Below are 27832 nucleotides of genomic sequence, written 5' to 3'. Positions count from 1 at the left end.
TAGAAATGAATACTTTCTTGAAACATGGACTTTAAGATTCTTGGAGCCACATAAACCAATCTTATTATTTCTTAAAATGCTTTTATATTGGACTTTCAATCTCATTTGGATGGTTTTTTTTGAAAAGCTCTTTCTCTGCCAATATTGCAGATAGTACTTGTGTTAGAGTTTGATCTGAAAAGCTTAAGGAGTATTTATTTAATATTACTTAAGGCCTTGAAAATAAAAATTTATCAATCTGAATTAATTTTAACATAAGGCACAACAAATAGGCCTTAGATAGCTAATTATACTTTTAAGCTAGGCTATATTCTGAACCACCTAAAGCTTTTTATAATAGTTTCTTTCTAGGCCCATCTGATGCTCATTATACCAGTATAGCCTTTAAAAAAAAAAAACAGATTATTACAACATTTCCTTTTGAAAGATTATTTAAAAAATCAACTTCATTGAGATATAATTTGCATATAATAAAATGAATACATTCTCATTCTAAGTGTACAGTTCCATGAATGTTGACAAACGTATAGGCTTGCTAGGGGCTGAACTGTGCCCCTTAAATTCATACGTTGAAACCTTAACCCCCACTGTGAATGTGACTGTATTTGGAGATAGGGCCTTTAAAGAGATGATTAAGTTAAAATGGCGCTCTAATTTAGGTGGTTAGGGTGAGCCTAATCTGGTGTTTTTATAAGAGGAAATTACACAAAGAAACACCAAGAATGCACATGAACAGAGGAAAGATCATGTGAGGACAAAGTGAGGAGGTGGCTACCTGCAGGCCAAGGAGAGAGGCTTCAGGAGAAACCACAGCTACTGGCTAACACCTTGATCTTGGACTTCAAACCTCCAGAACTGTGAGAAAATAAATTTCTGTGCTTAAGCTACCAAATCTGTGACAGCCCTAGAAAATTAATATATTTGTGTAACTACCACCGGAATCAAGATATAGGGACATTTTCATGACCCCATAAAGTTCCCTTGTACTCCTTTGCAATAATTCTCCACTCCACTCCCAGCAACACATGACCAGCTTTCAATTACTATAGATTAGTTTTGTTTTTCAAGAATTTTATATAATATACAGTACATACTCATGTCTGGCTTCTTTCACTCAGCATATTTTTGAGATACACCCATGTTGCTAAAGTAGCAGTAACTGGTTCCTTTTTATTGCTGAATAGTATTCCATTGTATGGATATGCTACATTTGTTCATCCATTCATCTGTTGATGAACATTTGGACTGTATGCAGTTTTGGACTATCAAGAATAAAACTGCAGTGAAGAGGTGCATCAAGTCTTTGTGTAGACCTAAGTTTTCATTTCTTTTAGGTAAATATCAAGGAGTAGGATTGTTGAGTCATGCTAAGGGTATGTTTAACTTTAGATGTATATGCCAAACTTAAAAAAAAAAAGATTATGCTTAAAATGTTCAGATGCAATAATGAATTGAAGTGTTTCTACACACATTTCTATAAAGCTCTAGAACAGAGAAACTAAGCTATGGTAATAGACATCAGGTAAGTGGTTGCCTGGGGGTAGGGGATGAAAGTGAGGGACTGACTGCAAAGGAGCATGGCAGAACTTTCTACAGTGATAGAAATATTCTATATCTTGACTGGGGTGGCAGCTGATTACATGGGTCTATACATTTTGTATATTGAACTATGCACTTTTTTGTTAAAAATTATACCTTGATAAAGTTGATAAAAAATTAAAGGTACACATACTTTACATCTTAAAAGTTATTATAGGGTATATATTTGAGATTTTACCTAGTAGTGTTAGGGGTTTTACTTGAGTTCATCTGTGCTGTTTTGGCTAGTTTTAGTTGGAGCTAAGCTTCAAGAGAGCTGACCAGGATTAATGGAAGTTTTGGGTCACTTAACAGAATGTAGGTGACCAGCCTACAAAGAGAAAGACAGTTTTAAAATAAGTTTCTAGGGAATTCCCTCATGGTCCAGTTGGTTAGGACTCCATACTTTCACTGGTCGGGGAACTAAGATCCTGCAAGCTGTGTGGCACAGCCAAAAAAAAAAAAAGTTTCTATTTGTCTGTTACTGGTGCTTTTAATGTAGTTAAATAATGTTTATCTTTGGGTTGATAGATCCAAGTTCACATTTAAAGCAGTGATTTTCATTTCACATGGGGTGGGGAGTTAAGTGGGGATATTAGAATCACCTAGGAGGCTTTTCTCAATTATACTCAGATGAACTTCCCAAGAGATTTTTGTTCTAGTTCCCCACCACCCTTCTGCTGCCTCGGCAGTATGTGTGTTGTCAAACGTCCTTCCCTACCCTGCCTGAGAATCACTACTACAGAGAGCTTCAATAACTGATGGAAGTAGGTCTATCCCACTAGGGTGGGATAAATATTATTGATAACCACTATTATATAGAATAATTGTTTGGACCACTACAATATAAAGAAATTCAGGGTGTTTACATTTATACTGTCTAAATGGACAATAATGCATAACTGCTCTAGAGAGAGAAACACCCTTCTAACAGAGTAATTTTGATGCTTTGTTAACCAATCTCCCTTAGCTAGACTCCAAGATTCATAAAGTCAGCAGTCCTGAAACTGGAGGGAGGCAATGGTCATTCTTCATCATGTATCAGATTTCCTTCATTCTGACGGTAGCCTCAGGGAGGCTAAGCGACTTTTTGATGGCCATGCAATCAGCTAGGAGCACAGCTAGAAAGAGAACCCAGATCTCACTCTTGGTTAAGAACTCTTTCCCTCCACCAAGGATACATTTATTATCCCTAGAGCAGTGCTTCTCAGTATGTTATCATTATTGTCCTCCCGCCCAAAAAAGGTAAAAGTAAATTTAACAAGAGAAAATAATTACTAAGGATTAAAATGTTGTTGGGTAGGGTTGAGCTCTGTAGGGCCAAAACCCACTGTACTTCTTTGCTCCTTGGGGACCAACTTGTACACTGCTGGGCAGTATTATTACCATTGAGAATGCATGCCCTAGAGTGAACCGCCCTCATACAGTGTATTTCAGTAAACATTTGTTGAATGAATCAGATGGTGAATGGTAATCAAAAGCTCTAATGATACTGCAGGGAATTCCCTGGCAGTCCAGTGGTTAGGACTCAGCGCTCTCACCGCTCAGGGTCCGGGTTTGATCCCTGGCCGGGGAACTAAAATCCCACAAGTGGGGAAGTGCGGCCAAAAAAAAAAAAAGATACTGCACATCTGCAAATACAATTTCTTTCTTTCTTTTCCTTCTTTTCTCTCTCTCTCTCTCCCTCCCTTTCTCCTTCTCTCCCTCTCTCTCTCTCCCTTCCTTCCTTCCTTCCTTCCTATCTATCTATCTATCCTGTGCTGTGTGGCACATGGGATCATAGCTCCCCAACCAGGGATCAAACCTGTGCCCCATGCATTGGGAGTGCAGAGTCTTAACCACTGGACTGCCAGGGAAGTCCCTACACTTTTTTGATTAGAATAATAAAAACCTGTGATGTCTTATGTAGAGAGATACCAATTAATGGCTCCACTGCTAACTAGTTGGGCAATCTTAGACAAATTTCTTATTCCAGGGGAATCTGCTCTTAAGTAGCATCTGAGAATGTGCCCCCTAGGGTTTTCTCCCAACCCTTTTAGGTCATGAAAACTCCTGACCTAAAAGTCCTCTTCCAGCTCTGACATTCTAAGTCTGTGTTTTTTGGTTTGTTTGAATTCCTAAAAATCTTACAGTCAGAATCATGCCAACTTCTGCTTCTGGGTGCGTGTTGTCAACTACTGACGTGTTTAAACCCTGAATTAAACTCAACAATTTAAAGTTTAACTTTCTCCTCTTCCCTAAATATTTTGTGAGGAGCTCTGCTAACAAGGTGAAAAACTATGTTCCAGTAATTTTTATTTGGCTAGACTATTCAGCAGAAGTGGTTTTACAGAGCAGTGAAATACCCAAAGTCAAAGTGAGGAGTGGCTTTTGATGGGGAACAGTAGAGACTATGGATAACTGGGGCCTGGATAACTTGGAACTATCCCCACCTGCTGATAATGAAGCTGCTATAGGAGGAAAGGTCTCATTCAGCATTAATATGATTATGCTGATTGTATGTGCATTAAAAAACCGGAGAAGATTAAATGCTGTTTAAAGATTACCTAGAAGCTATTTTCAGTGATTAGAAGCATTATCTCTGCTTGCTCCACTGCACTGTAAAGTGATCAGAGCTCCTGAGGCAAGTGCTCTTAGAATGATCATACTGTGACTCTAAGCCTTCAATATGAAAAAAATTTCAGACTCTAAGAAATTTGCATAATACCTATATTCTAGAAAAATTTTAATAAGTCTTATAAATAAGATGTTACATAAATAACTGGGCCCTGAAAAATATCAAAGCAAGCAAGCAGGCTGAGGTTATTCAGGATTTAAAGGCAAGTCTATCCTTTGGATAGAATGGGCTTCAGGACGATGGCTTCATGAAGTCTGTGAGCCTCTGGAATCAAATGGAAAATGTATCTAGAATCTGCACTGTTTATAGAAGAAGGTCAACAGATTTTGGGGCCCAGTGAAAAGTTAACCACTCACATCTTTGGCAACTGTCTTTCAAAAACAGTTTGATTATTTTAAGATATATATTTAAATTCAGAGAGCTGCAGCTATCTGAGGGATTCTTCACATCAAAAGCTGTTTCTTTAAACAGATTAGACTGCTGTGTATACAGTTTTTACAGATCCCTATCTACTTGGCTACCTGGAGGGATGCCTTGGGAATTTTCGCACTCTGTGGCTCAGGTCATACACATTTTCTGTCTCTTAAGATCATATCTGGTAAATCAGGACCTGTGTTAACTCCAATCACAAGATCATAAGGACTGAAAAGAACTTAGGTAGAACTCTATTTTTAGGAAGGATTACCCTTAAGCCATTTCAAACACTGAAATGAGTATCTGAGGAGATGCAAAAAGACAACTACAAAACAGAAAGTTCATTACCTGTCAGTATCACCGTATACAACCCTAGCACCCCACTTCTTGGTATCATTCACCAGTTTAATAGCTCGTTCCAAGGTTTCTCTGGCTTTGTGAACAATACTATCACCAACCTGTTGGTACAAACACATTGAAAATAATTTCTTAATGTAGTTTAGTATAAGACAATAGACTTTAATATATAATACTTAACTTTAATTATTAAATATTTCTAAAAATGAAACAAGGAGAAAAGAACATTAAAAAAAAAGTCACCAGTGCCATCATTCTGTCTACAAGTACTCAAGAAGAAAATGAGATGAATGAATAATTTAAAAGAAACCAATCAATATACAGACTTGCCTGTGAGTGTATCAGTGAGTACAATGGACTGCACTATACACATAGCTACATTTGATCCTAGAAGAATAAGCCTTATTTACTCAAGGACTTTCTAAAATGCCTTTATAACCAACTAGGCAGGAAATTACACTATGTATGTGCATGTGGGTCTTTCAAAATTTTTCTGTTGGAGTGTTATAATTTCTTTCAGTATCAGTAAAGCTTATGCTGAACCTATATCTCAGTGATTGGTTATACATATTTTTTAGATGATATTAAATATTGATACAAGGAAAAATGCATAATTGTATGATAGAAAATATATTACAAGGGTTCAGTTTAAATCAAGTAGGCAGATACATGTCTAAGTTCTTTCATTGGTGACTGGTGAGTTTTAACAATGATCATGGCATGAGTTGACAAAACAAGAAGATGGTGGATCTTGACAAATATGAGAAGCAGGCTAATTATATTTCATAGTTAAAGAACTTAAGGAGACTAGTATAGCACTGCTGCTTCATTTATCAAACTCATTAAAGCTAAGGGTTGGGGAAACTGCCATTCAGCATAAATGGAACATTACTTTTTAAAGTTTTAAAATAAGAATTATGCACATTTTCTTTTGTATTAAGACGCAAACAGTATTTATAATGATCTTTCCCCTTTTACTGTAAAGTCTGAATTATCTGAACTAAATGCAGGATTGAATAACATTTATTTTAAAAGCCTGTTTAAAGTTGTTACACAGGAAATATTAAGTGTATGAACAAAGGAATAAATAAAAAACTGATAGCAGAAACTTAATTTGGGTTTTAAATTAAGATCATGAATCCTGTTGAGACCTTTAGTGCATTAGAAAACCTTGAGAATATGAACTATAGCCTAATACATTAAAAAAAAATCATGTCACCTAATTGAAATTCAAGTTTGAATAAAATATTCAATCTGTCATCTTTTGCCACTTTCACACAAGATAAAAATACGTGGCAGCAAATAGCTAAATGGGTGAGCCATAGTGTTAGAGTCCAGTATGCTTTTGAGATACACACATACAAATACACACATATACTGGTCCCAAATGTCTGCCTCCTGCTGTCTAGTCTGACCCATTTAAGCTATATCTGGAAGAATCAGAACTCTTTTTTGCAGCTGGCCCTGAAGTCCACGCAGTGTGAAGGACTTAGAGGCATGAGAGGGAGGGGCACGGGGGAGGGGGGGGGGAGCAGTGGGAGAGAAGAAAGGAGTGGCAATTACATTAAAACTGATTCTGCGACTGTGTCATAGTTCCTAATTTGAAAAACATTACAGGGCCAAGAGACTGGATTTAAAAAGAGGAAATTAATTGATTTCACAATTTAGGCAATGGTTGGGATCCTGAAAAGTCATAATAAGAAAAATACTTAAAGTAAAAATTCTCTGAAAACAATGTTGGTGAGGATGTGGAGAGAAGGGAACTCTCCTGCACTGTTGGTGGGAATGTAAATTGGTGCAGCCACTATGGAGAACAGTATGGAGGTTCCTCAAAAAATTAAAAGTAGAACAACATATGATCCAGCAATTCCACTTCTGGGTATTTATCTGAAGGAAACAAAAACACTAACTGGAAAAGATAATTTGTATCCCCGTGTTCACTGCAGCATTATTTATAATAGCCAAGACATGGAAACAAGCTAAGTGTCCACTGATGGATGAATGGATAAAGAAAATGGGGTTTATATACAATGAAATATTACTTAGCCATACAAAAGAAGGTAATCTTGCCGTTTGCAACAACATGGATGGCCGCTGAGGGTATTATGCTTAGTGAAATAAGACAGAGAAAGACAAATACTTTATGATCTCACTTATACGTGGAATCTAAAACAAAAAAAACCCCCAAACCCCACTGAACTCATAGATACAGAGAAGAGACTGGTGGTTGCCAGAAGCAGGAGGTGGCGGGGGGGGGCAGAAATGGGTGAAGGTGGTCAAGGGTACCAACTTCCAGTTATACAATAATAAGTCTTAGAGATGTAAGGTACAGCATGGTGACTATAGTTAATAATAATATTGTATATTTTAAAGTTGCTCAGAGAGTAGATCTTAAAAGCTCTCATCACAAGAAAAAAATTGTAACTATGTGTGGTGAGGGATGTTAACTGGACTTATTGTGGTCTAAATGATATTGATCATTTTGCAATATATACAAATATTGAATCATTATGTTGTATACTTGAAACTAATATAATGTGTTATGTCAATTACATCTCACAAAAAAAGAAAAAGAGACAATGAACAGCCAGTTGAAAAAGTTGTCAGATATACATGTATGTGTATATACAGCTTTATCACGAATAGTAAATAGTTTAGGAGAAAAATGTGAAGACATAAAATTTTTAATTTATGAAATAAACACATCAGTGACAGTGTTGAGCTGAGACAGAAACGTTAACCTACAACTATTAGCTACATTACTCATTCTCTGCATTCTTATAGGAATTCTTGCTTACAAAGTCTTGTCTTTCTCTTTGATAGTCTAGATCTAGCATATTTTATGTGATCTTGGTGGTACTGTCAAATTTTTTTTTAAAGGAATTCCTTTATTTTTATTTATTTATTTATTTATTTAGTTTTGGCTGTGTTGGGTCTTCGTTTCTGTGCAAGGGCTTTCTCTAGTTGCGGCAAGCGGGGGCCACTCTTCATCGCGGTGCGCGGGCCTCTCACTATCGCGGCCTCTCTTGTTGCGGAGCACAAGCTCCAGACGTGCAGGCTCAGTAGTTGTGGCTCACGGGCCTAGTTGCTCCACGGCATGTGGGATCTTCCCAGACCAGGGCTTGAACCCGTGTCCCCTGCATTGGCAGGCAGATTCTCAACCACTGTGCCACCAGGGAACCCCTGTCAAATATATTTGATTGTGTGTTCATTGAAGGAAAGCACACGGCCATAGTCAGTAGTCTATTTGCCTTTAAAGACAGTAGCTTCCATTTTGACTCCACTGGAGCTAACTTTTGACATGTTCATGAGAGACCCTTTCTGTGATGTTGACAGCTTTATCCACTAATGACTTCATAAATAAGTTAACATTATTAAATTGTGATGTTGGCATGTAAAGAAGGGCCAAATGCAAGCTTGCAGTCATTAACCTCAGGATATCTGAAAAGTCCAGGGTCAAGGAGGCAGATGTTGCTTGGCAGTCGGTTTTCAACATGTTAGGTAGTAGCGTACTTCCTGGCAGAACTCCACTCCTCAACTTCTACTGCCAGATCAAAACCCCCAAATTCTACTTATTCTAAGGTTAGGATATATATATATATACACACACACACACACACACACACACACAATATATACACATACATATATATATATATTTTAAATTGAAGTACAGTTAATTTACAATGTTGTATTAATTTCAAGTATACAGCAAAGTGATTCAATTATATATCTATATTCTTTTTCAGTCTTTTCCATTATTGGTTATTACGAGATATTGAATATAGTTCCCTGTTGTATACAGTAGATCTTTGTAGTTTACCTATTTTACATATAGTAGTGTGTATAAATTAATCCCAAAGTCCTAATTTATCCCACCCCCCCGAATATTTATATAGTTTAAAAAGAAATGTTAATTTCTGTATTATTTTGCTACAAAATACATTAATAAACAAATTTTAAATTGAGAGGTAGGAAAAATATTAGTGGAATGTGGAAATGGCCTAAGAAAAGATTTGCTATTCTGGTTCTACATTATTAATAAAATAATTTCCACTTTTTCTATCAGGTCATTTAGATGAGTGTTTTTCTAATGTGAGTAATAATATGAATCCCTAGGACTGACAAAGTATTTTTTAATGTTACCTAAAAATATACAAACTTGAAACTAGATATAAACATCTTATAATACAGTATTTATTGAAAAAGAGCCAAATATAAATGGACCCAGGCATTTCAAACCTGTGTTGTTCAAGAGTCAACCGTAGTTTCAATGCCCTAAAAATCCTCTGTGTTCTGACTATTCATCTTTCCCCCTCCCCTCTACTCTAACAATGACTAATCTTTTTATTGTTTCCATAGTTTTGACTTTTCTAGAATGTCATATAGTTGGAATCACACAGTATGCAGCCTTTTCAGATGGGCTTCTTTCATTTAGTAATATGCATTTAGGCTTCCTCCATGTCTTTCGTGGCTTGACAGCTCATTTCTTTTTAGTGCTCGATACTAGTCTACTATCTGAATGTACCACAGTTTACTTACCCATTCACTTATGGAAGGACATCTTGGTTGCTTCCAAATGTTGGCAATTATGAATAAAGCTGCTATAATGATAATCTGTGTGCAGGTTTTTGTGTGAACATACATTTTCAACTCCTTTGGGTAAATAACAAGGAGAGTGATTGCTGGGCTTTCGTTAGTTGCAGCGAACAGAGGCTACTCTTCGTTTCAGTGTGCGGGCTTCTCATTGCAGTGGCTTCTCTTGTTGTGGAGCACAGGCTGTAGGTGCACGGGCTCAGTAGTTGTGGCTCGTGGGCTCTAGAGCTCAGGCTCAGTAGTTGTGGCACACGGGCTTAGCTGCTCCACGGCATGTGGGATCTTCCCGGACCAGGGCTCGAACCCGTGTCCCCTGCATGGGCAGATGGATTCTTAACCACTGCGCCACCAGGGAAGCCCTCTTTTTGTTCTTTTGACAGTGCCTTTTGTAGAGCAGAAAATTTTAATTTTAATGAAGTCCAGCTCATCATTCTTTCTTTCATGGATCATGCCTTTGGTGGTGTTACATCTAAAAAGCCAAGGTGTTACATCACCAAATCCAAGGTTATCTAGATTTTTTTCATGTTATTCTAGGAGTTTTATAGTTTTGCATTATATATTTAGGTCTGTGATACAATTTGAGTTAATTTTTGTGAAGGGTGTAAGGTTAGTATCTAGATTCATTTTTTTTTGCATGTGGATGTCCAGTTATTCCAGAGCCATTTGTTGAAAACACTGTCTTTGCTCTACTGTATTGTCTTTGCTCCTCTGTTAAAGATCAGTTGACTATATTTATGTGGGTCTATTTTTGGAATCTCTATTCTGTTCCATTGATCTATCTACTTGTCTATTCTTTTGCCAATACTACACTGCCTTGACTACTGTAGCTTTATAGTAAGTCAGTCCTCTGACTTTATTCTTCTTTAATGCTATGTTGGCTATTCTGAGTCTTTTACCTCTTCATGTAAACTTTTTTTTTTTGGCCGAGTGGCTTGTGGGATCTCAGTTCCCCAACCAGGGATTGAACCCAGGCTATGGCAGTGAAAGCCCAAAATCCTAACCACTAGGACACCAGGGAATTCCCCTTCATGTAAACTTTAGAATCAGTCTGTCAATATCAAGAAAATAACTTGCTGGGATTTTGACTGTGATTGCATTGACTCTCTATGTCAATTTGGGATGAACTAACATCTTGACAATACTGAGTCTTCTTAACCATGAACGTGGAATATCTTCCCATTTATTTAGTTCTTTGATTTCTTTCATCAGAGTTTTGGGATTTTCCTCATATAGATCTGGTACATATTTTGTTAGGTTTACACCAAAGTATTTCATTTTGGGGGGTGCTAATACAAATGGTATTGTGTTTTAAATTTCGAATTCCACTTGTTCATTGCTGGTATACACTGTGTATTAACCTTGTATCCTGCAACCCTGCTACATGATCGCTTATTAGTTCCAGGAGGGTTTTTTTGTGCATCATTTTTTGGGGATTTTCTACATAGAGGATTATGTCATCTGGAAACAAAGACAGTTTTACCTTCCTTTCCAATGTGCATACCTTTTTTTTTTTTTGAAAGGTTTATTTTTTATTGTATTGGCCGCATGGCATGGCATGTGGGATCATAGTGCCCCAACCAAGGATCGAACCTGCACCCCCTACATTGGAAGTGTGGAGTCTTAACCACTGGACCGCCAGGGAAGTCTCCCAATCTGCATACCTTTTATTTCCTTTTGCCTGTTTTATTGCATTAGCTAGGACTTCTAGTATGATGGTGAAAAACAGTGATGAGTTGGGACATCCTTGTCTTGTTCTTGACCTTAGTGAGAAAGCTTTAAGTTTCTCATGGTTAAGTATAATATGAGCTGCAGGTTTTTTGGTGGATATTCTCCATCAAACTGACAAAGTTCTCCTCTATTCCTAGTCTCCTGTGAGTTTGTATCATGAATGGGTATTGGGTTTTGTTAAGTGCCTTTTCTGCATGTTAACATGATCATGTGATTTTTCTTACTTAACCTGAATGTGATGTGATGGCTCTCAGCTGATTTTTCAATGTTGAACCAACCTTGCATACTTGGAATAAATCTCACTTGGTTGTGGTGTACAACTGTTTTTAGACATTTTTGGATTTGATTTGCGAATATTCATTGAGGATTTTTACATCTATGTTCGTGAGAGATATTGATCTGTAGTTTTCTTACAATGTCTTTGTCTGGTTTTGGTATTAGGGTAATTAGAATGAGTTAGAAAGTACTCCTTCTGCTTGCATCTTCTGAAAGAGACTGTAGAGAGATGGTATAATTCGTCCATAAATGTTTGGTAGAATTTAGCAGTGAACCCATCTGGGTGTGGTGCTTTCTGTTTTAGAAGGCTATTAATTAATGATTCAATTTCTTTAATAGATATAGGCCTACTCAGATTGCTTATTTCTTCTTGTACAAGTTTTGGCAGATTATGTCTTTCAAGTAATTGGTTCACTCCATCTAGGTTATCAAATTTGTGTGCATAATATTCTTTTATTATCCTTTTAATGTCCATGGAAACTGAAGTGATGTCCCCTCTTTTGTTTCTGATATTTGCAATTTGTGTACTCTTTTCTTTTTTTTTTTCTTAGTTAGGCTGGCTAGAGGTTTACTGATTTTATTGGTCTTTTCAAAAGACTAGCTTTGGGGTTCTCTGAAAACATGAAATCAATTGAGAAAATCAATTTCACTGATTTCTGCTGTAGTTTTTATTATTTCTTTTCTTCTGCTTGCTTTGGATTTAATTTGTTCTTTTTCTGGTTTCCTAAGGTAAAAGCTTAGTTGATGATTGCTTTTAGGTCTTTTTCCCACTAATATATGCATTCAATCTATAAATTTCCTGTTTTTGCTGACTTCCACAAATTGTGATAAGCTGTGTTTTCATTTTCATTTAGTTCAAAATATTTAAAAATTTCTCTTGAGATTTTTTTTCTTTGACCCATGCGTTATTTAGAAATATGCTGCTTAATCTCTAAGTATTTGGGGGATTTTCCTGCTATCTTTCTGTTATTGATTTCTAGTTTAATTCCATTGTGATCTGAAAGCAGACATTGTATGATTTATTCTTTTAAAGTTGTTAAAGTGCTTTATGGCCCAGAATGTGGTCTATCCTTGGTGCATGTTCCAGGTGAGCTTGAGAATACGTATTCAGCTGTTGTTGGATGAAATAGTCTATAAATGTCCATTATATCCGGTTGATTATGTTGTTCAACCGTGTCCTTCCTGATTTTATTTTCTATGTGTTGCCTTTGTTTTTGTTCCTATTTTTATTTTCCACTCTTTTACTGCCTTTTGTGGTTTTGACTATTTTATATGATTCCGTTTTCTCTCCTTCTTACACATTAGTTGTATTTTTTTTAAACTTTTTATAGTGGTTGCCCCAAATTTTGCAATATTTATATTTACTTAAAATATACCACTTTCAAAACCACTATACCACTTCACAGGTAGTGTGGGTACTTTATAATAAAATAATCCTAATCCCTTCCTCCCATTCCTTGTACCATTTGTTATTCATTTTACTTACACATACATGTATATAAACATACATAATCAAATACATTGTTGCTATTATTATTTTGAATAAATTGTTAATTGTTAGATTAAGAATAAGAAAAATAAAAGTGTTTATTTTACCTTTACTTATTCCTTCTCTGATGCTCTTCCATTCTTTTGTATTGATCTAGGTTTCTGACCTATTATCATTTTCCTTCTCACTGAAGAGTTTCTTTTAGCATTTCTTGCAAGGCAGGTCTACTGCCAACAGATTCCCTCAATTTTTACTTGTCTGAGAAAAATCTTAATTTCTCCTTCACTTTTGAATGATAATTTTGTAGGGTAGAGATTTCTAGTTGAAGGGTTTCATCTCTTAACACTTTAAATAGTTTACTCCATTTTCTTCTTGCTTGCATGGTTTCTGAGGAAAAGTTGGATATAATTCTTATCTTTGCTTCTCTATAAGCAAGGTGTTTTTTCCCTCTGGCTTCTTTCAGGATTTTTAATTTAGTGTTGATTTTCTGCAGTATGAAAATGATGTCCCTAGGTTTAGTTTTTGGGGCATTTATTCTGTTTGGTGTTCTCTGAACTTCCTGGATCTGTGGTTTGGTGTCTGACATTAATTTGGGGAAATTCTCAGTCATTATTGTTTCAGTATTTCTTTTGTTCCTTTCTCTCTTCTCCTTCTGGAATTCCCATTACATGTATGTTACACCTTCTGTAGCTGTCCCACAGTTTTAGGATATCTCTTTTTTTCAGTCTTTTTTTCTCTTTGTTTTTCAGTTTTAGCAGTTTCTGCTAAGATTTCCTCAAGCTCCGAGATTCTTTTCTCAGCCATGTTCAGTGTAGTAGTCAGAGGCATTTTTCATTTCTGTTACAGGATTTTTGATTTCCAGCACTTCTTTTTGGTTCTTTCTTAGAATTTCCACCTCTCTGCTTACATTGCCCATCTGTTCTTGCATGCTGTCTACTTTAGCTATTGGAGGGAGCTCTTAGCATCCTAATCATAGTTTTAGATTTGCAGTCTAATTCCAACATCCCTGCCTTATCTGAGTCTGGTTCTGATGCTTTCTCTGTCTCTTCAAACTGTGTTTTTTGGCTTTTAGTAAGTCTTGTAATATTTTTCGTGATAGCCAGACATGATGTATTGGGTAAAAGGAACTGCTATAAATAGGCCTTTAGTAATGTGGTGGTAAGGTGTTGGGGGAGAGGAAAGGCTCCTTAGTCCTACGAGTAGGTCTCAGTCTTTCAGTGAACCTGTGCCTCTGGACTGTATACTTCACATGTGATTTTCAGTTTTTCACCCCACTCTGGTGGGACACTTTGGTGGGACTAGAGTGGGCTGCAGTATTTTTCTTCCATGTAGAAGGCTAGAGCAGTTGGAGTTGGGTATTTCCCTTTCTCCAGGTCAGTTAGGCTCTGATAAAACTCCAGCAGGTTAAGCTCTGGTTAAATAGTTTCTCCTGAGGGCAGACTTTGTTAAAAACAGAATGCTCTGGTGTATTTCAAAATGGTTCTTTTCCTCTCTCTGTGCCAGAAGCACAAGGGAATTTTTCTCATATTCACTGTTAGAACCTGGTTGAGCTCCTAGAGGTAAAATTCATAAAAGTGTGGGGACCCTGATGACTGGGTCCTTTGGAGTTTTTATCGCTCAGATTTGTCCACCCTGAGCCTCCAGCGATTCATCAGTTATAGTTCGGTTTTCCCTACCATGGCACTGGTTCTCACAGAGATTTGTGCTCTTGATTTCTGCTCTGGTAAGTTGTGACTCTCTGTATACACTTGTTGGTCTCTTCAGTTTTGGGGGCAGCAGTTTACCCTGTGACTTCACCTCTCTGACAGATCTAAGAAGAGTTGTTGATTTTTCTGTCTGTTCAGCTTACTTGGTGTGAGGACAGAGTAGAGACTTTCAGTTTCTTACATGTTGGACATGAAACCGGAAGTCCCTTTCACAGGTTTTTGGAGTTTACTTTGCCTACTGTGAGCTCTGTGGGAACTTGATTCTTCCAATGCTTTTCCCTTATTGAACTACTGCAAATATGGTATACCACAATGCTCTAGCCTTCATTTGGCATGAAAAGATCATCAAGCAAACAAGCCTACTCTGTTCCTTTCTCAACCATTAGTAAATTATTGTATTACTCTGTCATACTATACTGACTGTATTCATGTCAAATTAACACCCTAATTTAGTAAATAACAAGAAATTAGTCTTGTTTAATGAAAAGTGTCTTTTAATTACAACTACCACTGCAAAAGAAAGGTTCTGCTTTATAATCTACTGGTACACTAGTAAATATGGAATGATTGTTTTTATTCTGACATTTGGAGAAGACAACTGAACTATCATCAGACCTCTATCTATACATTAAAAGGAATTATTTAGTACCAGTGTTACTGTAAACAATGCTGTAAAGGCGGCACTGAAATCTCTTGTCAGTAATTGGTTACAATATGGTCATCCACATTATGCAGAAATATGTGTATGCTAATTTCTAAAATTATCATTGAACAAAACACAAAGAGTTCTCATAGAGAAAACGCACAAATTCCTAAGAATATGTATATATCAATATATAAGTCCTGGTTTGAGAAAAACTGATCCTATGTTATGGAAATGAAACCCTTTTGTCTAAAGTTTCAAAACAAAATGGTTTAATGAATAGGCATTCATTTAATGCTGCTTTAGTCTCTTTTGAAAAAAAACTATAGACTTGTATCACTTACCTCAATGCATGGCATTCTCCCAGAAAAATTAGCAGCTGTGTAGCCAAATGTGACATTTGCTATCAGCTTAAGTCCTAGCTGACGTGCATCGAGCATTCGTGAAAGGGCTCTGTCTTGCTTGTAAGCCTTCATCGACTGCTTCACCATCAGTCTAGTCTTCAGAATCTCTTCGAGCATTCTTGGTAGCACACCCTTTCTTACTGAAGGCTATCATAAAGGAAAAAAAGAATGTTTAAATCCCTTAAACATTATAGATTTAGACAATTAAGAAGGAAGCACAAAGTATAACAATGGCCAACTGTCATGAATTGAAACATATGAAAAATAGCGTGGCCACAGGACCAGTGGCCATCAATATAAAATCATCACATTTTCTTTCTTTTGAAGAGGACTTTTCTCCTAAAAGGTTCCTGTAATGTTTATAAATCTAATGTAGCACTACTATGTGAGTTCAAAGACCTCCAGGGAGGAGGATGCCAACTAGTACATAAGAGACCATATAATGAGTTCAGAGGGAAATTTTGTCAAAACTTTGATCCAAACCCCCACTCTTTCAGAAAGACACACGGGATTTGTATCACTCATAACAAACCTCAGTTTTTAAAGATCTCATCCTAATGACCCCACACAGTAATCTGCATGGAACTCCATTTATCTACCTTGGAAGAATGAAGAGCTGGGTTGACTCTGCTGACATTCAAACCTGCAGTTCCAGGGACTCTAGGTATTTCAAATCTGATGCTTAGACCACTAAGCCATCCCCTCCGGCCTATATTTATTAGCAATCTGGAAGAGGGGATGAATAGTGAGGTGATAAAATTTGTTGATGCCAAAAAAAGAAAAAAAAATCATTTGTATTAATCAAGACTAGGGAGAATTTATGAGAACTCCACTAGGAATGAAAACCACAAAACAGTATTAACTCTGAAGATGATTCACAGACACGTGCAAGGTAATGCATGTTGGACTGAACAATTAAAATCTCAGGAATAGGATAATCACACTCCTGAATATTAAAAAATCTAGTTTTCATTAAGCTTTACACATTGGGTCAAAATGTAGATGCAAGTTCTTAAAATGCTGTTAAAGGGAGATAAAATAATAAGCTGCTAGATATGTGACAATGAAAACATATTGTAACCTCTAATTCATTCTGTGTACCTTCTGAAGCAGCCATAATGTTTATATTAAGACATAATATATGTTATTATGTTAAAAGTAGTATTTTCCAAAATGGAATATATCATGAACTCACTTGGTAAAAATTTTCCTCATATCTAAATGGCTAATTTTATAGTACTCTTTAAACACAGCATCCTCTTACTAGTAGAGAACGATGATACTTTTGCTAAGTACACCAGAATGAATTTGAGGGCTAGTGGGGTTCATGCTACCATCACCAACCACCCTACCATCCCACAATTCTAGTACAGACTCACTGCTAAGGAAATAGAAAAGAAAGGAATGAAGTTGGCATATGAGAGGCAATATAATCTTCTCCTAGATCTCTTCCTATTTGTCTTTATTCATTTATGAGGCTTTTTTAGCTTCTTTTGAGGGGAGACAAGGGAGAGAAAAAAGGGACTCTGTTATTAGTTTGGGTATCTTCTTAAAAAATACAATCAATAAATACATTAGAATATCATTATTTCTAAGACAGTCTTAATTTAATTTAAAATATATAAAACAATTAGTAAAGTATACACCTTAAGGCAATTTTAATCTTTATAAGTTAACATTGTTGTGATCATCAAATAGCTACTTAAGCCTGCCAGATTCTAATAGAGGGCAGAAGGTATATAGGCACATTTATTTCTTGCAGTAGTTCATTAAAAACTAAAATCTAATAATTAAAAGATTTTAAACCTAAATTCATGCAAAACAAGATTACTATTTTTTTAAAAAAAATGATTAAAAAAATTTCTTAGAAGAGTCCCTATATCTTTGACTTTCTGAGATAAGATATTGAAGCAAACTTTTTTTTTTTGGTATTATATGCCAACAACATCTAAACGATTAGCTCTCCAAAGGTTAAGCCACAGTTGATACCTTTCATTTATAAGAGAGTATTACCTTGACAAAAGCTATTCCATTGGGGGACACTGTGATATCATGCCTAATTTGGTAAAGTAAATCTGGAGGTACTCTTAGAGAGGTACAGCCAAATTTGAACTCATCATACCTGTTAAGAAAAAAAAAAAATTAAGCAAATACTTTCTCAAATCACAGAACAGAGATTCTAGGCAATTTTAGGAATCTTTCTAATTCTATTGGAAACTCATTTTTAAACATCTAAACATGAACTAACATACTTAGTAATATGTTTATTTGTTTAGTTACCAAAAAGCAGTTCTTCAAATATTAGAAACATTTCTTAAACAGCACTATCCTAAAGTACATGGGAAAAATCTATACTAAAATACCAAATTTCAGCTCAACATATGACTACCTTACACTAAGTTCCCTAAAGAAAAATTTAAGCCTTAAGTAAAAAGACTGCAACTAACTTTTCCAAATTCCTGTTCTTACTAAAAAGACAATTACCAATACAATTTCCATAAAAGCTTTCTATAAGGAGTGAATATACTTCAGACTAAAACTATAACACTTGGTTTTAATTACACAGAAATCATTATAAAGGAAGACTGTATTTCTTATGAGAAAAAATTTGGTTGACAGGAAAAAATAAAATCTAACATTTGGCAATTTAACTTTTTTTTTAGAAAACAAACTATTTCTAAGAAAAGTCAAGAGGAGGTCATAGCTGAAGTTATAAGATCATAATCCTCAAACTGTTCCACTGAAAAGTGATTTATACCAACAAATTAAATATAACTCATTTAAAAAAGACCATAGATATACACGAAGATGGAACAGATAAATCGCAAGGCTGATCGTATTCACAATCTTCTTCATGTGAGTTAATCATCCATGACGCTCAATCAGTCATACGGTGATCCATGTTAATTATTAGTAAGGTAACTACAAACAGCAGACTAGATGCGCTACAGCCCATTCACCTTGCTCGTAAGGGCAGTCTCATGTGCAGAGAGGCACTCAAAGAAAGTCTAATTTTAGTAAGAAATACAAAGTACAACAAAGTAATTGTAAATATGAAAAAAAACTTACTTCCCCAAGTTTTCCACATGGCCAAGGCAGGTGGAGAAACAGTAGTTGTATGCAATCACAATAGAAGGATACAGTGACTGGAAATCCAGAACGAGAACAGAGTTGCTATAGAAACGAGATTCAGGCTCCATAATTAGAGGAACACACTGTGGAGCTCTCATCTGGGATCTCTGCTGTACACTAGGTGTCACAGGAATATAGTTCATTGGTTTAGCAATACGCAACATCATTGATTCCACACGGTACTGCAGGCAGAGAGGTAGAAGTAGGGAGGGAAGAAGAAACTTAAATACAAATATATTGGTCTTTTGAATATGTGAAAATCATTTGGGGGATGTTTTGCTCTTCAAAATACGGCTGTAAGACTTCTTACAACACAGTTACATAACGTTGGTTATTTAATCGGCTTTCAGGTATCAGAAGGGAACCCTTTGTAAGTCCTTTTCCTATTCCCATAACTTTTATAAAAACTGCAAAATATGTCAAATAACTTACACAATAAGTTATTTTTGAAAAGACAGGCACAATTAGATTTCTTTTAATATTTAAAGATAGCAATATCATAATAAACAGATGTAGAAAAGACAGTTGTACAATTTGACAATTTCATTAAAAAAGTTGGCCAATAATCTTTGACAAATTTATTTGGGAAAATTAGAGAATGGGGGTCAGGACACTTGAGATGGATAAATGTTATCTCAATTTCCCAAGAAGGAACACAGGATTCCAGAATTGAAAGGTAGTCAGGTTAATACTGGTCCCTCACAAAAATTAATCAAGCAATTACTGATAGTTTATAATAACTGCTATAAAGCAGATGGTTTATAGTTTAGAAAAAGAAAGCACTCACAAGAACCAGCATGGGTTCACTGAAGTATTCTCATATGGTTTTAAAGTATCTTTGCCTTTTATTATAAGCCAGCTCAAATAGTTTTTAAAACTTGTGGGAGTATAAATAAGTAAAATAAATAGCTTTATAAGCTATTTAATAATAGCAATAAAACTAAATACAGCAACAGGTAATGCCAGAGTAGTTATTAGCGCTCTAGTTTTGCTATATTTACTGAATTGGTACATTGGGGGAATGTTATAGACATAAAATAATTAAAATAAAAGATTTTATGAGGTTAAGGAAACTAAGCGATTTAATGTAGTATCCCGGATGGCTAGCACAGTGTTTATTTAACACACTACAAGTATTCAAATAAACATTTGTGGAATAAAAGCATGAAACCATTTTCAGCAAGGCATTTAAACAAAAATCTTTCATTATATCCTTGGGAAACTAGTTAGAAAGAGATGAGTTAAATGGCTTCCAAGCTCCCATTTTTCTTTAACTTTAAAAAAAAGTGATACAGCCCACTTACGTTGATTCCCAAATCCTCCTTCTTCTTTTTTTTATATTAAAGTTATCTGCTGGGAGTTGGAACAGCCAAAAGTAGGAATGTAAAACAAAAGAGAGGTAGACTTTCTTTGCCACATCCCCAGTTCTGAGTGGCCTTTCAAGTCATCCCTAATCACACTGACGGTATTCAGGAACATAACACCATCCTCAAGGGCATAGCCATTTATTTTCTTATTATCATGCAAACAAAACTCAGCAGTGGCCAAAAAGTTGGTGTGGAGAAAAAATAAAAAGCGGAGCTGTTAAGTAAATTAAAGCTTTTCCAGAAAATGAAATTACAAGATTTGATTAACTAGCTACATGTATGTATTAGTTGGTACCAGAAAGAAAGTTAAAAAAAAAAAAAAAAAATCAAATCACCTCAAACATCTCAAAAGTACGTGTATCATTCACATAGAACTTTCAAGTGTGCAAGAAAATTGATTTCCTACCTGTGAACCCCTTGTCAGTACATGTAAAAACTGAATGCCAAAAAGTCTAGCCATTTCACTGGTTTTCCCAATCAGGTCCAGCTGTTCTAACATTTGGAGATTTCCACGGACACGGCTAATGTAATGATCAACCATTTTCCATCTGTTAAAAGAGAATCCATGCTATGAACGTTTGGGAAAAATTTGTATACTTGAAACTAGTACTGTTTTCATTATGTCAAAAACTACCTATTAAAAGTGAGGTTATTTACGGAGGGAGTCATGATCGAGCCTTTAGCAAAGTAGGTTAATTAGTTAAACATTAGAAAATTTCAGATACTTCAAGGGCATAAAACCTAGTGCAAATATGTAAAGTTTAAAATAATGCTTGTGATAAGACTAAGGATAATTATTTTCAACATTTTGCTTGATTTTACTCTATTTTTATTATAAAAAATTAACATTGTCTCTTAGATGCCACTGCTAATGATGCAATAATTATCCAATTATAATTATGCTATCTATAGGCTTTTAAAAAACATGGAGGCTTTGGGTTATCATTGCTAATACCAGTCTAAAAAAAAGTATGCACTGGTGTCTTATGGAAAGCAACAGAGTAATTTGGTGAAGATTTAGAAAAATCAGGAAAATAATTTTAATGAGACCATACGTGGGGTAAATATATATGTCAGATCAGTATTTCCTGTGAAAATACAAATATTCTGTTGATTTAAGCCATGAAAACCTCTTTACCCTACTTTTTTTGTTAAGAAAAATAAGCAAACAACAACAAAAACCTTCACCAAAGCTATGAAAGGAAGTTTTGATTTAATATTTTGTTAATAAAATGTAAAAATTATCCAAAGGTATATGATAAAGAATAAAATTTATTCATTTAAGGAATATTAAGATTCAAATATATTGCAACCTTTAATTATGTGGGTTTTAAAACAATATAGTCACATAATATAGTTCAATAAAAAGTTTAAAAACCTGTTCCTATGACACGACTAATCCGTACAGAAAAACTAGAAAATGAACATGAAAAGAAAAAAAAAAAAACATCACCCTATAATTAAAAACACTCCTTACAAGTGTTAGTGAGGATGCAGAGAAATTATAACCCTTATACACTGCTGGTGGGAATGTAAAATAGTGCAGTTGCATTGGAAACTGACTGACAATTCCTCAAATTGTTAAAAATAGAGTTACGATATAATTGACCAATTCCACTCGTAAGTATATATCCAAGAGGTATAAAAATATTCATCTACACCAAAACTTGTATACAAGTGTTCCTAACAGCATTTTTCAGAGTAGCCAAAATGTGGAAGTAACCCAAGTGTCCATCAACTCATGAGTAAATAAATAAAATGTGGTATATACCCACACAATGGAATATTATTTGGCAATAAAAGGAAATGAAGTATTGACACATGCTACAAATTCATAATAGCTTCAAACCAGAAACAACTCAACTGTCCATCAACAGGTGACTGGATAAATTGTAGTATACTCATACAATTGAATATTATTTAGTAATAAAAATAGGAACAAACTCTGGTTCATGCAACAACATGGTTGCATCTCAGAAAACATGCTGAGTTTCTTGAAAGCAGACACAAAGCGGTAGACTGTAAATAATTCTAATAATACAAAGTTCTAAAAACTGACAAAACTAATCTATAGTAATAGAAATTCAATTCATACTTACCTGGGTGGTTAAGGAATAGGTAGATTAACTACAAAGCTATATAAGGGAATTTTCTGGGTGTTAGAAATGTTCTTTATCTTGATTGGGGTAGTGATTACAGGGTGTATACATTTTTCAAAGTCATTGCACAATATACTTTAAATGTGTGCATTTTATTGTATATAAATTATACTCCAATAATACTGATTTTTAAAAAGAGATATTATCCTCTTCAGAGTTATAAAACATTACCTGTATAGATCTGTCTTGTTATCAAACCAATCTGATAAGACTCGAAAAGTAAAGAGGGGAAAACGCTGATGAAGAACATGAAAGCTCACATTTTCAAAGGTGTAGTTAGTTAGAGCCACCTAGGGAAAAAAAGGGAAAACTCCATTATAATAATGCTCATACTTACATGCAAATTTGGTTCTAAAAAATCCTAAATATTATTTCTAACTTTTCATAGTAGATATGAAAGCTACTTGTAAAAATGATTTGTGTTACAACTGAATCATAATTAATTTAAAACTATACATATAGCCTACTGGACAGAAATGTTTGTAATAAATTAATATTTAATTAGAAAAGTAATCAGACCTGAAGAGATTCAACTTGGTCATATAATACTTACTTTAGAGATCCCAGTTCTTATCACTTCTGTTTATACTCTATGCCAATACAAATACTGACAAACAGAAGCATTGTCAAGCAAGTTAATTTTTTGTTCTTTCCATACTTACTTTTTGATCCTGGATGACATGCTGATTAACAGGCTCCCACAGATTCGAGGATGAGTTATCTAGTTAAAGGCAGGCATTCATCCTGCTCCCAAGAATTACATCAGTACTAAGACCCAATATATGGACATTATAGAGTCAATTTCATTCCGAAAGCAAAAGATTAAAAAGAAATGACAGAAATGTTTCCCATCTTCAAAATATGTAGGTGAAAGCTGTGTTACTGGGAGAAGAATACTGAAAAAGGGTCCAAATTCATAAAACATACCTCTAGCTAGATGATCTCTCAGAAATACCTACAAGACACAAGCAATCTAAACAATGGCAGGTATTTCAGTGTAAAATGGAAATTAAGGAACCAGCAGTCACCATTCTTAGGTCAGCTCAAGGTTCTGAGGAATAGTTCAAACAGCACTTCACATTTGTATATTACAATTTTAAAATATATTCTTTTCCACTCTACAATCCAGCAAGTACAAAACAGGGATTGACTGTTAAGCTCATCTCAGTGCAGTGACCCAAAAAAAACTGGTCTTCTTTATCTACAATTTCTATCAATCTCCAGAACGACAGCATCAGAATGTGGCATACTTCGGAGTATGTGTATGTACTTACACTTAGACAGACAGACAGACAGACAGACAGACAGACAGACACACACACACACACACACACACACACACACACACACACAGACTTTTAAACTTTGGAATGAGCATATCTATTCTAAAGTCACCAGTATAAAGCAGGTACTAACCCATTATGGGGGTAAATGGAAGTAAATTACCATTTCTTTTACAAAAATCAGTATTGCCCTGGAGTACTTCTCTCAAAAATAAATAACTCATTTTATTATAAAATTCCCATATTTAAGTGACTCTTCTACATGCTAATGAATATTTTAATTTAGTTTAAAATTTTTTTCTATTTAGTTTCATAGAGAATGGAACCAAATATCTGGTCTCAGGTAGTTACATGATTACCTAATAAAGAGTATAGCACTTTAGACCAAACCTAAACTTCTGCTAGAGTATATATCATCATTAAAACAATCAAAAAATCTCTACAGAAAAGATCACCATGTTGTCCTGCAGCTCTCTCATTATGGGAAAACTTGGAAGTTTGCCATGTAGGTTGACCTATAAGGGGGGATTCTGTGATCTCAAACTAAACTTAAATTTTAGAAATTGGTCCCCAATATCTGAGGCAGATGGCAGACCTATGTTCTGAGTTGAGTTTATTTCAAATAGAACTATGTCATAAATTGGATTAAGACTAAAATATTATAACCTTATAGCACCCACTCTACTTTGGGTCTTCTTAGTGTCACAGAAGCGTAAAAATGGTCACCTATAATCCCAGCTGTGAGTAAAATTAAAGGAAGGAAACATGAACTCTAAAATTAAGATGATCCACCTTTAGAATGTTCCAATCTTTAGAGTGATTTACTCCATAAGTTGACAGTGAATCTAAAACAATGAATTAGGAGTTTGTTACTTGTTTTAGAAGGCAATCTGAGTAAGTTAAACGTTGGAAAAATGTACTATGTAGATCAAAGTCAGAACTGATAGAGGAAGAAAGTGTTACAGTCCTTGGCCATTTATTTTACTGATAAAGGAATCAGCTGATAGAGCTATGGTTACACTTTTCTATTCACAGAGTCAATGTGCAGTACCCAATGGTTAGTCCCTTCAGAAACAAATTATTCAGAATGGGGAGAGGCGATCAGAGAATTAGTGCAAGGGAACTGAGAAAATAAAGAGGAAAGTGGAAGGAGACCATAAGGAAGCACCTGTGCCCTATTATCCTCTATCGCCTTATTCCCGCAGTTGTTCCTCACTTCCCCAGAGTCTTCAATTAAAAATTTTGGTTGACATAAACTTTCTATAGAAGAATACACAAATTTAAAGTGAACAACTCATGAATTTTTATGTATACATCCATGTAACCACCATGCATATGAAGAAATTTTTAGGACACTGGAAGGCTCCCTTGTGCCCTTTCCCACTCAATACTCACCAAAGTTATAGATTAGTCTTGCTATTTTTAAACTTCATATAAATGGAAATATTTAATATGTACTATTATTTATCTGGTTTCTTTTGGTCAGCATTACGTTTGAGATTCATCTATTGTTCAACGTGGCAATATTTCATTCTTTTTCATTGCCGTGTGGTATTTTTTGTTTCAGCTGCTTACTCTGCACCCTAAAACACACCAATTATTGGTGACAAGTCTATCTCCTTTTCTAGAGTGTTCTTTGACAGCAAGAACATCTCTGTACCTCCTTCCCACTCCCTCCTCACTCTGCACCAAGACTCAACAGTCTTTCCTCTAAATGTATATATATCATTTATGTCTCATTTGGCTCTTACATGCCTATGGGGTCAGTGATAGATGCCCTATCAAAGCCATATAATATATATGGGATATGTGTGTATATACATACATACACAGACACATACTCATTTTAAACATGCTCTCTGTTCTCAGCTTATTTTATATATTTTATTTTACACATGTTTTACCTTATATATACTTAAAATAAAATATACAAAATAAGACAGAGCGCATGCCCACAATCCTGATTCTTAACCCCATACTAGCTATGAAGCTTTTAGGCAAGTCACTTCTGTGAATGTCAGTTTTCTCATCTGGAATAATACCTCACTACTTTCTTGTCTTACTTATCCTGCAAGTTTGTGAGTATCAGAAGTTAAAAATGACAAGTCTATAAAAGTGCCTTATAAATGATAAGACAATATATGAATACAAGGGAGCATATTATTTTACCTAACAGATGCTTATTGACAGACTGACGCTGTAACAGGGAATATTAGAACCAGATTCCAATGTTCCAAACTGAGATGGAGGCCTACATGCTTGTGTGGAAGCATCTGATCTTCCTAGTGACTGGTGGGAGTGTTCTTCACTATCTTATCTGACAACTCCTTCGTAGCATCTGATTCCTCTGTCGGCTCCTCAAAATGTTTTCATTCACAAAATTGTGCTTGGCTCAATCCTGATCGCTCTCTCCATTCACTTCTTGGTGAGCTCATCCACACTCTCATGTGATTTTCAAGGCTGTACCTTTAATCCAGACTCTACCCCATATTTGAGACTTTCCTATTGAAATGTCTGTTGAGTATCTTTCACCTGGATATCTGACTGATACCTCATGCTCTATATCCTTAATCTTCATTTTCCCACCTAAACATGATCTTAAATCATCTATGCCAGAACACTGATAATCATTCTTGACACCTCCTCCTCTTCATCTTTTTGTACATCCAATTCTTGTGGATTTACTCTCTAAATTGTTTTGTGAATCGCTGTATCACTGTCAACTTTCATTTGAGCTACTACAATAATGTTCTCACTGGTTTCCTACCTCTGGTCTTGCCCCCTTCCACACTGCTACCAGAAGACAAGTCTCAGAGGTAATTCACATCACTGCCTCCATATCACCTTAGCCACTCCGACGATCATACTCCAAGACCTGTGATTACCGGTAATTGTACCCTCCATAATCTCATGTAACCCATCCTCTGACCGCCGTCTCCTTCCGGGTTACTCCCCGTGAGATGCCCTGACCTCTTTGCTCCTAACCTAGCTCAAATTCCACAGTCAGTCATTATAATCCCAACTTTGCACTAACATTCAGTTCTCTGCCCCCTCTTGTCCTTTTAATTAATTAAATTTTAGTAAAGCCATAACCCTTTGCTTGTGAGCTGTGCTCAAATCTAACCCTCTGATACTCTGCACTTATATCTGTGAATTTGAACACAGCTGGCAGGTATCTCTTTAATTTACTGATGCAAATCTCAAATGGGCTGTCAATGCCTAGCTTCTATATTTTCTTAATCACTCTCAAATTCTCCTAAATAACTCTTCTCTCCTCAAACCCAAAGAGCCCCTCCCCAGCTGAGAACAGTGGTTCCTATTTCACTGAGAAAACTGAAGCAACCAGAAGAGAACTTCCACAGATTCTCATCCTCACATCTACCCATCTAACAACATCTGCACCCAGATAATCTGCCTGCTAAAATGGAGGAACCAGCTATACCCTTAATCTTAATTTGATCTAAACCGAGGCCCAAATCTGTGCACTAGCGATGGCATTCCGTAATATTTGTTGAATTGAATCAGATCTATTTCCAACCTAGTTTGCAAATTCTTGAAAGGCCTGGATTAAGTTGATATCCAGAAGGCCTCTAAATATAATCCGCTGGGGAAGAGTCATTTATTCTTTCATTCAAGCAGTCAAGTATATCATGAGCACTATTTCAGAGGCACTTCGTTTGTTACTGAGGATTCAAAGTCTGGAGGGAACAGCAGTAATTCTATGTTAAGCAGGAGAGTGAAAACTAGTATATTAAAAAACAAATTAAAAAAAATTTAAAAATCCAAAGTAGCATTAAAAAAAAAGGTATCCATTCAACTGTAAATTGTATCTGGGGAGTGCAACTGTTGTGGAGATGTTGGATTTCACTTTCATTTTACATACTCTTCTGCATTTTTTTATAGTGAATATAAATTATTTTTAATAAGGGACATTAAAAACAAACTATAAATATTTAAGAAAACAATAACAGAGCTAGAAACAGCTAAGTGTCATGAGGGAGATACAGATAAAAGAAATAAAGATAAAAAAGGAGCTTCTGGAACTGTTTAAATCCAGAAAAAATAGTTTGAGGGCCTCTAATA

The 27832-nt window shown here is 35.4% G+C and overlaps 1 protein-coding gene across 4 annotated transcripts in view; it reads right to left on the bottom strand.

Moving 5' to 3' along the window:
* Positions 1–27832, bottom strand: part of REV3L (REV3 like, DNA directed polymerase zeta catalytic subunit) — a 190888-nt gene that overhangs the window by 16382 nt on the left and 146674 nt on the right. For all 4 annotated transcript variants that reach the window (XM_036871281.1, XM_036871282.1, XM_036871283.1 and 1 more), the window contains exons 21-26: positions 22638–22756; positions 20714–20855; positions 18878–19122; positions 17822–17930; positions 15749–15955; positions 4958–5067 (exon numbers count right to left, since the gene is read on the bottom strand). In XM_036871281.1, coding sequence (XP_036727176.1) covers positions 4958–5067; positions 15749–15955; positions 17822–17930; positions 18878–19122; positions 20714–20855; positions 22638–22756 — 932 coding nt within the window. The remainder of the gene's footprint in view (positions 1–4957; positions 5068–15748; positions 15956–17821; positions 17931–18877; positions 19123–20713; positions 20856–22637; positions 22757–27832) is intronic.

Source organism: Balaenoptera musculus, chromosome 12 (genome assembly GCF_009873245.2).
Source record: "Balaenoptera musculus isolate JJ_BM4_2016_0621 chromosome 12, mBalMus1.pri.v3, whole genome shotgun sequence".
Taxonomy (NCBI): domain Eukaryota; kingdom Metazoa; phylum Chordata; class Mammalia; order Artiodactyla; family Balaenopteridae; genus Balaenoptera; species Balaenoptera musculus.
The sequence above is the reverse complement of the archived record's forward strand: the minus strand, read 5'-3'. Positions and strand labels throughout refer to the sequence as shown.